The 15,625-nt window shown below is 53.6% G+C and overlaps 8 protein-coding genes across 8 annotated transcripts; 5 read left to right on the top strand and 3 right to left on the bottom strand.

Moving 5' to 3' along the window:
• Window positions 1–511: 511 nt before the first annotated feature.
• On the top strand, window positions 512–1,337 carry EI97DRAFT_429866 (putative nuclear transport factor NTF-2). The gene is made up of 6 exons (XM_033797541.1): window positions 512–559; window positions 618–635; window positions 726–790; window positions 842–913; window positions 963–1,064; window positions 1,114–1,337. The coding sequence occupies exons 1-6, from the start codon at window positions 553–555 to the stop codon at window positions 1,225–1,227; spliced, it is 378 nt and encodes a 125-aa protein (XP_033657641.1). The 5' UTR covers window positions 512–552; the 3' UTR covers window positions 1,228–1,337.
• Window positions 1,338–1,630: 293 nt separating this feature from the next.
• On the top strand, window positions 1,631–3,310 carry EI97DRAFT_111037 (3-ketoacyl-CoA thiolase B). The gene is made up of 2 exons (XM_033792971.1): window positions 1,631–1,979; window positions 2,030–3,310. Exons 1-2 carry the CDS (start codon window positions 1,833–1,835, stop codon window positions 3,119–3,121), a joined length of 1,239 nt encoding a protein of 412 aa, XP_033657640.1. The 5' UTR covers window positions 1,631–1,832; the 3' UTR covers window positions 3,122–3,310.
• On the bottom strand, window positions 3,197–4,480 carry EI97DRAFT_110975 (uncharacterized protein). The gene is made up of 2 exons (XM_033792970.1): window positions 3,889–4,480; window positions 3,197–3,834 (listed from the first exon to the last, which is right to left on the bottom strand). Exons 1-2 carry the CDS (start codon window positions 4,050–4,052, stop codon window positions 3,273–3,275), a joined length of 726 nt encoding a protein of 241 aa, XP_033657639.1. The 5' UTR covers window positions 4,053–4,480; the 3' UTR covers window positions 3,197–3,272.
• A 235-nt stretch (window positions 4,481–4,715) lies between these two features.
• On the top strand, window positions 4,716–6,237 carry EI97DRAFT_429859 (succinyl-CoA ligase-like protein subunit beta). Its single transcript, XM_033797540.1, has 3 exons — window positions 4,716–4,814; window positions 4,879–5,764; window positions 5,824–6,237. The coding sequence occupies exons 1-3, from the start codon at window positions 4,726–4,728 to the stop codon at window positions 5,956–5,958; spliced, it is 1,110 nt and encodes a 369-aa protein (XP_033657638.1). The 5' UTR covers window positions 4,716–4,725; the 3' UTR covers window positions 5,959–6,237.
• An 11-nt stretch (window positions 6,238–6,248) lies between these two features.
• EI97DRAFT_110970 (FAD-binding domain-containing protein) lies at window positions 6,249–8,025 on the bottom strand. Its single transcript, XM_033792969.1, has 2 exons — window positions 7,450–8,025; window positions 6,249–7,398 (listed from the first exon to the last, which is right to left on the bottom strand). Exons 1-2 carry the CDS (start codon window positions 7,926–7,928, stop codon window positions 6,390–6,392), a joined length of 1,488 nt encoding a protein of 495 aa, XP_033657637.1. The 5' UTR covers window positions 7,929–8,025; the 3' UTR covers window positions 6,249–6,389.
• Window positions 8,026–9,610: 1,585 nt separating this feature from the next.
• Window positions 9,611–11,040, top strand: EI97DRAFT_464125 (uncharacterized protein; the record flags this gene model as incomplete). Its single annotated transcript, XM_033801400.1, has 2 exons — window positions 9,611–10,089; window positions 10,458–11,040. The coding sequence occupies 2 exons, from the start codon at window positions 9,611–9,613 to the stop codon at window positions 11,038–11,040; spliced, it is 1,062 nt and encodes a 353-aa protein (XP_033657636.1).
• Window positions 11,041–11,160: 120 nt separating this feature from the next.
• EI97DRAFT_464124 (uncharacterized protein) lies at window positions 11,161–12,865 on the bottom strand (the record flags this gene model as incomplete). The annotated part of the gene is made up of 4 exons (XM_033801399.1): window positions 12,821–12,865; window positions 12,651–12,767; window positions 12,406–12,592; window positions 11,161–12,356 (listed from the first exon to the last, which is right to left on the bottom strand). The coding sequence occupies exons 1-4, from the start codon at window positions 12,842–12,844 to the stop codon at window positions 11,161–11,163; spliced, it is 1,524 nt and encodes a 507-aa protein (XP_033657635.1). The 5' UTR covers window positions 12,845–12,865.
• A 134-nt stretch (window positions 12,866–12,999) lies between these two features.
• On the top strand, window positions 13,000–14,378 carry EI97DRAFT_429856 (UBC-like protein). The gene has a single exon (XM_033797539.1). It carries the CDS (start codon window positions 13,244–13,246, stop codon window positions 14,063–14,065), a length of 822 nt encoding a protein of 273 aa, XP_033657634.1. The 5' UTR covers window positions 13,000–13,243; the 3' UTR covers window positions 14,066–14,378.
• Window positions 14,379–15,625: the final 1,247 nt, after the last annotated feature.

Genomic DNA, 15,625 nt, shown 5'->3' with positions numbered 1-15,625 from the left:
CTTACGTGTTCTTGTGCTGAGAGGAGGTTAGCAGTGTGCAAATAGAGCGACACGCAACTTGCGAGGAGACAAAGCATATCAGCCTGTTGAGCTTGAATTTTTTTGAACTTCACCGTCGTTTAAACTCAGAAGTTATCGTTTTGTTGGTCATCATCTATGCATGAAGAGACAGGACGAAAAAGAATTACGCACTTACCCAATGTGTCAGTATGACAATCTGGCTGAGAAGGGCCAGCGAACGGGAGCCGCGTCAAAGCCAATACAATTGCGCTCCAGCGCTTGTTGGAGATGAAGGGTGGGTGGAGGAGAATGAGCGAGAAACTCATGGCAGATGGTTGGAAGAAAATGGACTGCTGACTAAGCCCGGAAGAAAGTGAGACCGCCGATTTGATGCCCCACCATATCCCCGAACCACGTTGTCGGTGGTGCTGCCAGCATACAGCCCCTCAAACGATTAGACCTCCTTGGGCGCCCAAAAATCAACCTCACCCTCGATCCAGAATCTCTTACCCCAAAACAATCGCTTCACCACCGCCTTACAACACCGTCAAAATGGGAGGTACGAGAGCTTACCGAGCCTGGGAGTTGTCTTGTTTACTGACCATGACCCTGTGCAGACTTCGAGGCTATCGGAAGTGAGTGTCCCTCAATCGCTTTTGAACCCCCTTTGCCCGGAATACAATCGCTGGTGGTCAGAAGGGAGAGCTGACCTGAGCTCCATGAAGAGCAGTTTGTCCAGTTTTACTACTCCACATTCGACACCAATCGGAGTGCTCTCTCCTCACTCTACGTACGTCCCTCGATGCCTTCAACCTTCGAACCACTAATACGAGCCTCGTAGCGCGACGAGTCGATGCTTACCTTCGAGACGGACAAGATCGCCGGTGTTGCCGCCATTGTAGAAAAGCTTACGGTAGCTCTTGCCCTTACGCAACAACGTATACAGACGTTGACATAAGTAGAATCTTCCCTTCCAGAAGGTTGAACACAAGACCGACAGCGTTGACGCCCAACCCGCGGACGCTGAGGGTGGCATCTTGGTCTTGGTCACCGGCGCACTACTGGTTAGCCAAGTACCAACGACTCTTTGAACATACACTAATGTTACAACAGACGGAAGGCCAAGAACGACCAATGAGTTTCGTCCAGACGTTCCACCTCAAGCAGGCTGGCGGCAGCTACTTCGTATTCAACGACATCTTCCGTCTCGTCTATCCTGCGGCATAAGCAGTGGTCATCTGCGCCTAGGCGGACCCTATCCCGCCAAGCTCGAGTCTGGCTGCGACGTCGGTAGCGGGCATGTATGGAGTAAGGAGCCCATATATAGGAGAGGGTGCACTATTGGGCGGCACGGTCGCGAGACAATACACGAATGCTCGTTCAGAGCCGGGCTGACTATGCTTGCATCTCTTGTCGGGTCGGAGTAACATTTTGGACGGGGGTTGCATCTATAGTCCATGTGCCGATATGTGGTGTCGAGTATATCATGTTTACCATCCTGCTGGCGTCCTCCTTTGTCGTCCGGAGTAGCAATGTTTTGGTACGTTCGGATGCGAACCTTGGAAACATAAATACCTCGGGTTTCCACCCATCACGTGCGCCCCGCAATCCTGAAGACCGACCGGGGATAAGCTCTTTGCCTCAATTGCCGACTCTGATGCCATGAGCCCTGAGCGATAGTCCATCGCAGCCATGAATTCCTCTTGCGGCTGTTCTCCACCTCTCTCCCTTTTGCCACGCTCTTTCGATATAACGGCGTTTCCTTGCGACTCCCCTGGTTGTGGGCTTGATTGACATTCACTATTGGCGCTCACCTCCTTCCCGACCCAGCCATGGCATCGTTCATACAGAAGGGTGTAAAAAACATAGTTCAGAAGAACCCTCATGATGTGGTGTTCCTTTCAGCCCTCCGGACTCCGGTAACACGAGCGAAGAAGGGCGGACTACGGGACGCGTATGACCATGAAATGCTAGCTGCTGTATGCCGTCTCTCTGAAATGCCTCCGATTATCTTCTGACTCTTGAGCAGGTCCTCAAAGCCACCACCAACAAGTTCCCTAATCTGGACCCTGCGAAGATACATGACATCTGCATCGGCACCGTACTCTCCGAGCTAGGCGGTTCAAAGGCTGGTAGAATGGCCGCGAACCACGTCGGCCTACCCGTAACCACGACTTTCTCCACCGTAAACCGGGCATGCGCATCCGGTCTTTCGGCTATCACTTCGATTGCGAACTCCATTGCCGTTGGCCAGATTGATGTGGGCATAGCAGGCGGCATGGAGAGCATGACGCGCAACTATGCAAGCCGAGCGATTCCCACGCAACTTTGGGACGAACTGAGGAATAGCCCAGTGAAGGAAGCAAGAGATTGTATAATGTCCATGGGTATCACGTCGGAGAATGTGGCTGAGCGGTACGGGATCTCTCGAGCGGATCAGGACGCATTCGCCGCGGAATCGCACAAGAAAGCTTTCAAAGCACAACAGTCTGGTTTCTTCGACAAGGAGATCGTGCCTGTGACGACTCGGTGGATCGAGCCCGAGCAGCCGGAGGATGTGAAGCAGATCACTGTCACGAAAGATGACGGAATCAGGGGTAGCACAAGCGTAGAGAAGCTTGCCAGCATGAAGCCGGCGTTCAAGCCCGATGGAGCCAGCACGGCAGGGAACAGTTCACAGGTCAGCGACGGAGCGTCCGCGGCACTGATGATGCGACGATCTACGGCTGCGGAACTGGGACTGACCTCCCAGATCATCGGAAAGTGGGCTGGCACGCAGGTAGTGGGATGCGCACCCGATGAGATGGGTATCGGGCCTGCCCTCGCGGTGCCCAAGCTCCTTGAGTATACTGGCATATCGAAGGATGACGTCGATATCTGGGAGATCAACGAGGCCTTTGCAAGCCAAGCTCTCTACTGCATCAGGAAACTTGGGCTGGAAAATGCGAACGTGAATCCGAACGGAGGTGCTATTGCGCTGGGGCACCCGCTGGGAGCTACTTCAGGCCGCATGTTGGCGACGTTATTGCATGAGATGGAGAGAGACGGGGCGAAGCTCGGTGTGCTAACAAAATGCATCGGCACCGGCATGGGCATGGCAAGTTTGATCGTTAGAGAATAGATGGTCCCGTTGTGTCGGGGTAAAGTCTACTGAATGGCACTAGGTCTTCCATGGGGTATCTCGTTGAATATAATAATGCGAAAGTCACCATGGTCGTCGTCGAAGACCTTGCTAATTCCAACCTTCCAACCTACTCTCACAGTCCATGCATTCACGGCTGCGAACCTTCTTTGTTCTTCAGCTTCTTCTTCTTCTTCTTTCTTGAACGCTCTGCTAGGATCTCGTCCAGATAGGTGGCTGGCTTTGACTTGGTTCCAGAGGTTATTGGATCTTCTCCATCGACGCCATCCTTCTTGGTAACTTGTTTCTCTGAACGCACTGCCCTCGTACTGTCGAGCTCAGCTTCAGCGCTGGCAGGGTCAACATTCTCTTCCATCATGAGACTATGCTCCCGACTGTCAGGTGGGTCTGGCGCTTCTGACGGTTCGGCAGATTTTGCTATCTTGCGCCTTTTCGATCCGAAGGCAGCGGCTCTCCCTTCTTCCTCATCCTCGCTCACCTCCTGCTTAGTGGGCTTCACTGGCTTTCCATTTCTAGAGGTTTTGACGTTCTGAGGAGCTTGCTTTGCTGCGATGTGGCCTTTGGCAGCCTTCTTCCCTAATAACTGTTGCAGCAGCTTCTCTGATGAAGCAGTCAACGGCTGCGAGAAGAAGTCATCTTGTGCAAAGACGTCATCTTGAAGATTTTCGGGTATCTTCGCTCCAATTCCAACCCTAAAATCAGATGTGAGTATAACAATCAAAATGGAAACGCACAGGAATACGCACTCCTCCCCGCCAAGGGGCTTGTCTCTTGACCTGTCCTCGTCTTGAGCGTCTCTAGTTGCGCCGTTCCTCGGCTCACCCAGGAACCCAAAGAATTTCTTCTCCTTCGCCTGGTGGATGCTCAGAAGGTTCACGAGGATATCGCCCTCCAGATTCCGCTGGGCCATACTGGTATACTCCCCAATCTAAGTTCAGCTTTTTCGTTGGGCTCCCTTCGATATTAAGCAGGTGTGCTGTGGTAGAGGACAACCCGGCAATCTTTTTCCCATTGCCTGCGTTCAGAATCCGGAAAGGCTTCGTCGGCCTTGGCGCAACACCTCCGCAATGCCCCAGGAAAACCGCACTGGAGCATACCCCAAGCTCTCCATCAGCTCTCATCCACACTCTCCACTCCTCTCTTCCCAATCTCCCAGCGTGTCTGTTCGCCAGGCGCAATGTTTCAGCTCGCTCGCAGCCGGACGCTGACGGGCGCCCTTCGGGTAGCTGCCGTACGTTTCTCGGGGGACCGGTCGACCCTATGATGCCGGTGCGGGCGGTTCACGTCAGGACAGATGCTAATTGCGAACAGAAGAAACCATTGAGGCGGTCGGTGATACAACAGAGCAGAGCGCTGTCGATACACGAGTACAGGTCCGCGAATTTGTTGAAGCAGGTAGGAGAGCTGCTTCGACGCGGCGGCTTGGCATGTATCTAATGAGGCATTTTAGTATGGCATCGGAGTACCAAAGGGAGAGGTTGCGACGAGTGCAGCGGAAGCAGAGACTGTCGCGAAGCAGATAGGTATGATGTGGGTCCAGTGCTGCGCTGTTGCTGTTGCTGACTAGCATAGGAGGAGATGACATGGTTATCAAGGCACAGGTGCTGGCGGGAGGACGAGGAAAGGGAACGTTCGATAATGGCTTCAAGGGTGGCGTGAGAGTGGTCTACTCGTACGTTCCCTTCATGAGGCCTGGTCCATTAAACTCTGGAAGCAAAGCTAACAGCTTCCTTCAGGCCCCGCGAAGCTAGCATCCTCGCCGACCAGATGATCGGTCACAAACTTATCACCAAGCAAACTGGAGCCGCAGGCCGGCTGTGCAATGCTGTGTACATCGTCGAGCGCAAGTTCGCACGCCGCGAGTTCTACCTGGCTGTGCTCATGGACCGCGCCTCCCAAGGTCCTGTCATCGTCGCTTCCTCCCAAGGTGGTATGGACATCGAGACAGTCGCCAAAGAACACCCCGAAGCCATCATAACCACTCACATCGATATCCACACCGGCGTCACCGACGAGATCGCGCGTAACATCGCAACGGAGATTGGTTTCTCGGAACAGTGCATTGAGGATGCAAAGGATACCATTCAGAAGCTGTACAAGGTTTTCATGGAGCGGGATGCTACGCAGATTGAGATTAACCCTCTGTCCGAGACGACCGATCACCAGGTTCTTGCCATGGACGCCAAGCTAAACTTCGACGACAATGCCGAGTTCCGCCAGAAGGAGGTTTTTAGCTGGAGGGATATCACTCAGGAGGACCCTGATGAAGTGAAGGCTGCTTCCGCAGGCCTCAACTTCATCAAGCTTGACGGCGATATCGGATGCTTGGTCAACGGTGCCGGTCTTGCTATGGCTACCATGGACATCATCAAGCTGAATGGAGGATCCCCAGCCAACTTCTTAGACGTTGGCGGTGGTGCTACACCCGAGGCCATCAAACTCGCCTTCGAGCTGATTACCAGCGATCCCAAGGTCACGGCCATCTTCGTCAACATCTTTGGCGGTATCGTCAGGTGCGACGCCATTGCCAAGGGCCTCATCTCGGTCGTGGAGAGCATGAACCTGCGGACGCCGGTGATTGCGAGATTGCAGGGTACCAACATGGAGCAGGCACATAAACTGGTAAGTCTAAAGCTGCTCTTACCATCGTTGCAGTGAACATGGCTGATTCATTCTCTCAGATCAACGACTCTGGTCTCAAGATCTTCTCCATCGACGACCTCCAATCCGCCGCCGAGAAATCCGTTCAGTTCTCCAAGGTCGTCAAGATGGCACGTGACATTGACGTTGGCGTCGAGTTCACCCTCGGTATTTAGAGTCCCATCTGCTAGCTGTTTGTGTACTTTGATCTTAGACGTTCCTCTCCTGTCGCAAGCTTGCTTTTCATGCATGGTCGAGCAGATGGACTGACTTTTCTGTTCCTCTGGACCGCGGCGGAGACAAGGAACTTGCCCCATAGGGTCGTTTGTAATGTGCGTTTGGAGGAGGGGAGGGATGCATATGTAGGGTTAGACGGGCCTTAGTAGCGGGTTGCAGCAGACGATTTTGCCAGATGTATATGTATTGAACTTGTATATCCGCCATTACTTTCCGGAATTGTGTAATAAGCTGACGGCTGTTCCATGCCCTGATAACTAACCTCAACGCAGAAGACAGACAGCGTACAATGTTCCATGTTATAAATATATATCAATCTATCTCACCGAACCCGTTCGCAGATCTTCTTCATCCGCACCCTGACTCTCCTCTAGCTCCCCACAAGCTGCGGCCCCGTAAACAGCTTCTTCGGATCATACACATTCTTCACCTGGACCAACCTATCGTAATTCTTCAACCAATACGCCTTGTGCGCCTCCTCCTTGCTCAGCCCCGTATCCGCATAGTTGATATACATGCCATACTGCACGCCGGGACTCGCCGCCGTGATATTCCCAATCCAGCCATTCAAGAAACTCTGCCACGAGGGGTCGTAGTTCCCGTTGTACACGCGGTCATAGAATTGCATCTTGAACGTCGCGTTCCGGTGCGCGTACGAGGTGGCGTCACCGGCGACGCTCGACACGGCCGAGTTCGCGCCGCCGTGGGAGTCGATGAGGAGGTACCAGGCGCGATTAAGGTTGCGGGCGTTCTTCTCCCAGTACTTGGAGAGGGCGTCGATGGCGGCCGGGGAAAGGTACTCGGGCATGAGCGACTTGGCGTAGAAGGTCTCGTGGGTGTCGTATACGGCGGGTTGTTCGAGGGGGCCGTTGGAGAAGGAGGTGAGGGTGTTGAGCCAGGTGTTCTTCTCAGTGATTTGGGCGAAGCCGCCGGAGCCGATGCCCATTTTCGTGAGGAGGGGTTGCATCACCTTGTCAAAGTTGGCGCGAGTGCCGTAGTAGACGCCGGAGAAGGTGGTGAAGGCCGAGAGGAAGAGGCGCATGTTGAGCTCGGGGGGTTGGCTGTTGCGCGTGAAGTCTTGCAGGGCGGTGATGATGGTGCTGAGTTGACTGGCCGAGCTGGGGGATAAACTGTATTGGAAGACGAGGTTGCTTTCGGGCGCATTGAAGGTTTTGAACTTGAAGTTGGTCACGATACCGAAGGCGGCTCCGGCACCACGGAGAGCCCAGAAGAGGTCTGGGTTCTGGGTTGGAGAGGCAGTGACAACGCTGCTGTTCGCCAGGACGACCTGAGCCTCGAGGATGTTGTCCAGAGTCAGACCTTTGCTACGCGATATCAAGCCGTAGCCACCGTGCAAGCTAAGGCCTCCAACACCGACACTGACACCTAAGTCAGTCTCAATCCTGTGTACATGATGATTGTGGACTCACCCGGGGCACGTTCCGTGGCTGATAGCTTGCTTCCCCTGGTTGTAAAGTGCGGTAGCAACGTTCCCAAGTCGTCCTGCTGTGCCGATGACTGCGGTTTGAGCGGCCTGGTCGACAGTTACACTGTTGAAGTTCCTCATATCGACAATCAAGTGGCCGTCTTCTCCGCCAAGGCCATGGGATCCATAGCTGTGGCCTCCTGACTTTGCTGTAACCTTAACATCGTTTTGTGAGCCGCACGAAACAGCATTCTGCACGTCCTCGACTGTCTTTGGGACTGCATAGGCCGCGGGCTTGAATGTCACCCGGTTGTTGAAAGGCTTGAGGGCTTGCACGTAGTCTGCGGAACCGGCAGTGAGCACAGGGACCTTGAGCTTGGAGAGACATGTATCGACAGCAGCTCTTTTGTCCAGTGGTGTTGCGGCAGAGGGAAACGGGAGTAGAGAGCCGACCGCGGCCAGGAGGAAGGTGAGATGACCCATTGCTGAACCTCAAGGGAAGTGATTGTCCTCGCGACGGTGACGAAAATCTTGGGGAATCGTTACCAAGATATATAGCTTAGGACGGGCACATGGAAGCCATGGGTGCAAGGTAACAGTAAAGTGAACATGGCACTACCTGCAAATAGGATTCGGTGCACTGTCCAGATAAGGCCAGTGCACATCAGCCCTTCTCATCAACGTACGGGTAGTGTACATATGCGCGTAAGGGAAAGTGTTACCAAAACGTCATAGCAGCGTTCGCCTAAGAAAATCGCGATCCACGCGGAGGCGAAGACAAATGAATCTCGACCGGAACCTCGTTGCGGCTCACTCCTAGAAACCTGGGGAACTTTGCGTTTGCCGGATCTCATATGGAGACGTGCTGCCATTGGCTTCAGATCATGCGTGGTGAGGCGTCTGGACCTCTATTCCAATGGACCGGATACGACGCCAAAATATCAATTGACAACTTGGCCATGTGGCCAGGTAAAAGTCTGGGGCGATGGGCAGTTTCCCGGAAGCACGATCCGCCAAGGATACTAAGAGATCATAAAAGATCGTAAATCATTTGGGGCCGGGAGGATGATACGGTAAATGCGGTCGCTATCCTGTGCCCCTGCCCGAGCCACAATGACGGAATTAATTTAGCTGCGGCCGGTATCCGCGGTCTACTGTGTTCAGTAAGTTAGGGGAAGATATGGGTGGACAGGGGTTTAATATCGCCGCTCTCCTAGGACGTTATTATTTAGCCGGGCAACGGTGAAAACGTACCTCAGTCTTCCACGACACTTCACCACAAAATAGCCAACAAGTTTCCACGTTACGATCACTATCACCATGGTGTATCTGATTCCATAGCTCCACAATAATGCTACAGCACCTTGTCCGCCTGTGGTGGGTGAACTGGTGACACTGGGTGGGGTAGCCGTGATACCTGTGCTGATTGCGATCCGCTGCGTGCTATATCAGGAAGACATATTCTCCAATTGCCTTTGGAAATTGTGGTGTTGCTGCTCGGTTCGGGTGTGGTATTGTTCACCATCAAGTCTCCATCATGCTACGTTTTTACCCCGGGGTTGTAGCGTTTACCATGGTGGCAACGCTACACGGCGCATCATCGCTCCACCGTCAATGAATTGACGTTTAGCGGTGGCAAGTTTTTGGAACCGAGAAGTTCTTGTACGGTCGGGTAACATACTCCCTTTCTGGGTAACATATCATGCTCCGGGAAGAGCTCTGTATGTTCAGGAAGAGATCCTCTCTCGAGCACTAAGGAACTCTGGCGTCTCTCGCACTCCAAGCGGACGGCCGTTGAGACGGTTCGGTAAAGTGACCGCTGCCGAGGGGCCATAGTCACTCTGTACAGACGATCGAACGGCAGATGCTTCATCGCAAATGGGCGTCAATATGTACTGAGCACTTCATCAGACAGAGCTGTCTGAGAGTGAGGTTTAATTTAGATTATCCGCTAGACTCGGTCTGGGGTTTCACTAGTCCGGATCATCACTAGCGCAATCCCCCAATCCATCTCCAACGGCGCATCCATGCTTCGCCGTCAGACTCGGCATTTGGAGCGACACACTTTGCTGTGACTCGAAGATACGATAACTGCACGTCTTTTGGGTATCAATACCCCTAAGGCTCGACGATACCTACGACTTAAAACTTCCCCCACTCCCAAAATGAAGACTGACAATTATCTCACGCTTTGCCTCGAGCAGGCTGCCAAATCCCCCCTCCACTTCCGCCATGGCTGTATCATCGTCCGAGGTGGTAAGATAATTGGCCAGGGCTATAATGACTATCGCCCGGGTTTCAACGGTGGTACCGTGAAGTCTGGCCGATTGCCTACGCGTTCCGTTACCAGCCTCCATGCGTCGAACTCAAAGAAAGCTGCAAAGGACCAGTACAAAATAAACCCGAGTTGTAATGCTGGAAGCAATTCCAGCAAGGGAACATTTACGCCCTTTGAAACCACGGGTTCTGGTGTCCAGGCCAACACTCCCCTATTCATGCACAGCGAGATGATGGCCATCCACTCTGCGCTTTCCGCCTCCACCACGCACGCCTCCAGCTCTCTGTCGTCTCAAAAACCGAATGTCAAACTACAGGGTGGTTCTAAACGAAAATTACGACAGCAACAGCAACAAGCACTCAAAGTGTATGTCGAGACCGTGTGCAATGCTGCTCTCGCGGCCCAAGCAGATCAATGCACTACGTTCCCACGCAGAGGCCAGTATGGAGAAACACCAGGTGAAGAGCCGCAAGAGAGAACAACAAGAACATGCACGGGCACAGATCCGTGGACAACGTGAGAAGAGTCATCGCAATCATAATCCAATTCCAGGTATTGTGGCGCCTTGCTTTTCTGAGGATATTTCTGCCCCGGAACACAAGCCATACCCCGCCGCCCCTATGAATACTTCATCCAAGCGTGCAAAAAGCGTAAGCAATACGCAGGAACTACCCCTTTCTACCCAAGAGGCTAATCAGACAGTGCGAATTCTCCAAATCTAACCCTCCTCTAAGCTCCAAACCTAAACCTCAACCTACTGTAATCACCACCGGCCGTCCGAGAGGATCCACTCGCTCCCTCTCAGACCGCAAAAAGTACCCCCGACTCCACGGAGCGGATCTTTACGTCGCCCGCCTAGGCTACAAATCCGCTGCCACGCCCGCAAACTCAACTCCTTGCTGCACCACCGCAGAAATTGATATCCCAACAAATCCCTCTCCATCAGCTACTCCCCACCGAAAGACTGGTTCCCTGCACGAGGAACTAACTCAACCTGGCCCTCCAACAAGCAGCACCCCACCACCCCCCGCAACAGACTTCTCTGACGGCCCCTCGGTCCTTGCCTCCCGTCCCTGCTACCGCTGCATATCGTGCATGGCCACTGTAGGCATCAAGCGCGTATTCTGGACGACCAGCAGTGGTGCATGGGAAGGAGCCAAGGTGCGCGATCTCGTCGATGCCATGGACAATCTTGCTGCCGCTCATGGGGGAAAGGGGGATACGAATGATGGGAGTGTGGGCAGTTCAGCGATCAAGGACGTGTTTGTCACGAAGCATGAGGTTCTGAAGTTGAGGCGGGCGTTGAGGATGGGGTAAGACGGCTGGCACAGCTGAGATGAAGGCGTTATTGCGAATTGGGGGACATCGTAAGTCCCAAAAGTGCAACAAAGGCTAGCTGTTATACTCTCAACAGATACTCATACAAGGTATCTCACACTACATGAATTCGATCCCAACACCAAACGATAGGCCTTTCCTCGTCGCCTCGTCGTGCCTCGCCACAAGCGGCAACGAGAAATTAATCTCAAAGCGCGCTATTGGGTGAGCGTAGACGAGACCCAGGCCCGCCGCACAGCTAGGGAGGCCGTCTGTTAACGACCTGATTGCCTTCTTCATGCTGTCCTTGACAGCCGCACTGTCCATCTGACCTTCCTTATCCTGCTTCTGGAGAGAAACCAACCGTCCGCCATTAACGAATGCTTGCAATCTGAGAGGCGTCTCCTTGCGGACACGTGGGATAGGGAATAGCAGACTAGCGCCGCCCGCAGCAAAGACATCTCCGCCAACAGCATCGGAACCATCGTGCGGACCGAGACCGGAGATGCGGAAACCGCGGACATCGTTGGGTCCGCCGAGCTGGAAGCGGTCATTGATGCGGGATTGTTGGGGAATTCTGCTTCCGCCGGAAGCGAGGGGGTAGAGGATGCCTCCGCGAAGGCCTGCCGTGAACGTAATTCCAGTGTCACCAAAGGGTAACGCGATCTGCGATTCAGCCTGCGTCTTGAAGAAGGAGACATCTCCTCTCAAGGGTCCCACGCCGGCTAATTCCGAGACCGTCTTCATGACGTAGCCTTTACTGGGTAGCAGAGCATAGTCGCGTCTATCGTTGGTCCATGTGTGGGTAAGGCTGGACTTGAAAGAGTCACCGGCGTCTGCAATGACAGTGGGAGATGCGTTCTGCGTAAGGCCGGTAACTTGTCTCCAGATACCGGAGTAGCTGAACTCATGCTTGTGTCCGTTCTTTGTCAAATAGCTGAGAATGGAGTTCCCTCCTCTTAGGACCTCCTCGTGGCTTGCCCAGCTCTTCAGCGTAGAGCTTGCAAAGCCATTCAGCTGGAACTTGAAATCGGGGTTGCTAAGTATAGGAGTACTGGCGGAGAGCGAGTAAGCCGATCGGGTCCGGGTACCCAGAGATGCGTGAGCGTTTAACGTCTCGGCGCCGCCGAACAGGTTGCGGAATTCTGCGTTAACATACGCATCGGCTTCCGAATGACCGGCCTCGGTTCCAGTCTTGATGGTGTAGGTCCCACGTTCAACAGCGGAAAGATATACGTCGATGTCGGTGGGGGAGCTGGAGGGATTTGTGGGATCGGGACGGTCGATGAACACTGAGATCGGAGATTTGAAAATGCCTTGTCGTTGCGTTAGACATCGTCAACCATTTCTTGCGTCATGGCGTACCAAAGCGATTGAGCTTATCAGCCGCTACGCCCACTTCTCTCAGAGCCTCTTCCAAAGTGTACGGTTCCTCATTATTTGCGCTCAGTAGGGGGTTGACAACACGTTGGAGAAAGCTTTTGCGAGTTCGATTGGCATGGAGAATGTGGACCGAGGATATCGTAACGGGGAGGGTGGTATTTTCGACAATCTAGTCGAATTGTCAATTGCGTGCTCGTAGATAGGAGATGAGCATTTTGCGGTCATACCAGCTCCGCTACTCTTTCTTGAGCCTTCTGTTGTTGTGCGTACAGCCGTGCATTGAGCTCATCTTCCTGCTTTTTGAGCTCGGCGGGGTCCGTTTTCTGGCTCAACTTTTCGAAAATCTGCAAATATTATCAGCATAAAGCTAAAGTAGAAATCAATGCATCCTAATTACCTCGTCATCGCCCGGAGAAGCCATGGCCGCGTTGTTGACGTTCCTTCACATCAATAACTTGCATCATTCAAGCATTCCTGCCAAGACTTGCTTCCGATCGATCATCACGTGCAACGCCATCCGGGCGGGTTCCGAAAGGTCAATTGACTGCAGCTGAGCGCATTAGTATTATGTCTCGCCAAAAACACTCCTCCAGTCTTCATATCCTTTTCATCTCCTCTGACTGAGCGCCTATTTTCTCCCGTCCCGATTCACCTCCTGAAACACGCAAGACAGTTTTACCTGAACAAACGGGAAGCCTTCCAAAACCTACCATCAGATTCGCCCTCCGATCAACCCTCCACATAAACCCCCTTCACATCGCCCTCACCTTCCACAAACCGACAACTGCACCTCTACGGCTAACGAACCACACCACCCACCATGGCCAGCCCCGGCGCAACCAAACGCCTCACCAAAGAATACGCCCGCATTTCCAAATCCCCGCCCCCCTTCATCATCGCCCACCCCTCCGACTCCAACATCCTAGAATGGCACTACATCCTCACCGGTCCGCCAGACACCCCCTACGAAGGCGGCCAATACTGGGGCACCCTCCTGTTCCCTCCAAACTACCCCTTCGCGCCCCCCGCGATCCGCATGCACACCCCCTCGGGCCGCTTCCAACCCTCGACGCGGCTGTGCCTCAGCATCTCGGATTTTCACCCCAAGAGCTTCAACCCGACGTGGGAAGTGAGCACGATCCTGAACGGGCTGCTGAGTTTCATGACGAGCGAGGAGATGACGACGGGGAGTGTGCGGGCGTCGGAGCAGGAGAGGCGGCTGTTTGCACAACGGACGAGGTGGTGGAATAGTACGGGTGGGGGAACGCGGTTTTCGGGGAATGCAACACCCGCGGGGGGATCCCGTGGGGTGGGCGCGATCAAGAGCGGGGATGGGGGCGCAAAGTTCAGACAGGAGTGGCCGGAGCTGGATGAGGAGAATCTCAGGTGGTTGAAGGAGCGCAAGATCGATCTGGTGACTGGGGCGGCCCCTGCGGCACCGCATTGTTTGCCCGAGGTCGCGGGACTGAGGAGGAGACCGAATACAAGTGCGACGGGTGTGGATGCGGTGGTGCAAGGTGGACAGCAGGCTAGGGACGTGGGGCAGGGGCTATTGGGCAAGCACAAGTGGAAGATCTTGACGTGCCTGATTCTGGGGTACATTATGATTGCGAGGCTGCTGGGCGATGGCAATGGGGAATGAGGGAGCATTCCCGGGGTTACCGTCTGTGGCGTTTTTGGAGTTTCTGGGGAGCATATCTGGGCTCAACGGTATCCAAGCGTATGAGCAGAGAATGGTCCTGACCTGCGTGGTCTGCTTCGTCTTAGGTATATCATTGATATTGAGAGGGCACATGGTCTACTCGGTGGCAGGCCGTTTCTCAGACAACGATGGGAGACCGGTGATGAGGCTGTGAGAGCGTGGATCTCCTATCAATCATTTCTATATAGATTCTAACCATTTATATGGAAGATTTATGGATAATGGACCGCACGCGACAAAATCAAGCCACTGCCCGTCTCAAGTATCCACACATTTCTATCTGACTGCCTCCTTGCTAATCTACCTTCATGATGTAGTGTTCTCAACTGGTGAGCCAGCGTGATATATATTTGTATGATTCCTTCTTCCGCAGCTCCAGCACCATCGTCACCGACAACTCATACCGACCCGCCTGCACCAGAAAGTCTCCGTATCAATAAACCAAGGCTGTACGCATTCAACTACCTGCTCCGGAGTAATGCTATTGTTGGCATCTAGGAAACTGATGGCGAGCACAAAGACATCGCAGGTAGTGAGTGTGGTGCGGATGAAGGTTGTTCTATGCAGAGCGCGGCCTATGATCGGTGTCGACGTATGCTGCTCAAAGGGCGGGATGTAGACGGAGACGAGGTAGGATTGAGAACCAGATTGGGCAGGTGAGATTGCGTCAAGGAAGGGACTCGAGCGAAGTCCGTGTAGGGTGTCGTGGATGGTGTGTGCATGCTGTCGGACTTTCTTCTGCAACGCTTTTTCGCTTTCGCTCAGTCCAGCATGAGAGGTTTTGGTCTTCACGTAAAGCGGACGTTGACATTCTCGGCGTAGTACAAAAGCCAAGTAATAAGCACTACTTGGAGACTAGAATAAACACTCCGCGTGGAAGAAGGTGAAGTAGACCACTTAGATACCTGGAATTCAAACGGTTGGAGACCCGGGCCAGACAGGCGGGAGTTACATGGCTACGTACATACCTTTATACTGCCCAATAGTGCCTTAGGGATTGCTGATTACTTGCAGCTCAGCTGCCAGTTAGCGGGACCTCGTGCAGGATCTTGCCGAGGGTGTAGCATGGCGACTGTGATCAATAAGCCACATGGACCCGCTGGGCTTGACGGTGGGATGGTCTAGTGGTAAGATCATCCGGTGGCATCATGTGCTAGGGCATGTGAAGGTCATGGGTAACGGTGGGATGGTCTAGTGGTAAGATCATCCGGTGGCATCATGTGCTAGGGCATGTGAAGGTCATGGGTTCGATTCCCAGAGCCGTCAAAGGTAAACCACATGGAGGGGTAAGGCGGGGTCGGCCCGGAAAAATATGAGCCCTAGCTCAAGAAAAATGGCCTCAGCTTGCTGAGCAGCAGCCTAGTGCCTTGGCATCAGGTGACAACACCAAAAAATGGCCTCGGCTTGCCGAGCAGCAGCCTGGCATCTTGGTGTCAGGTGACAACAACACCAACCTGCAAAAACACCCGACAATAGCTAGCCTCCCTAGCTTACAACATC

The sequence above is a fragment of the Westerdykella ornata genome, assembly GCF_010094085.1.
Source record: "Westerdykella ornata strain CBS 379.55 unplaced genomic scaffold EI97scaffold_2, whole genome shotgun sequence".
NCBI lineage: Eukaryota > Fungi > Ascomycota > Dothideomycetes > Pleosporales > Sporormiaceae > Westerdykella > Westerdykella ornata.
Note: the sequence above shows the minus strand (reverse complement) of the source record. Positions and strands in the feature narration are given on the sequence as shown.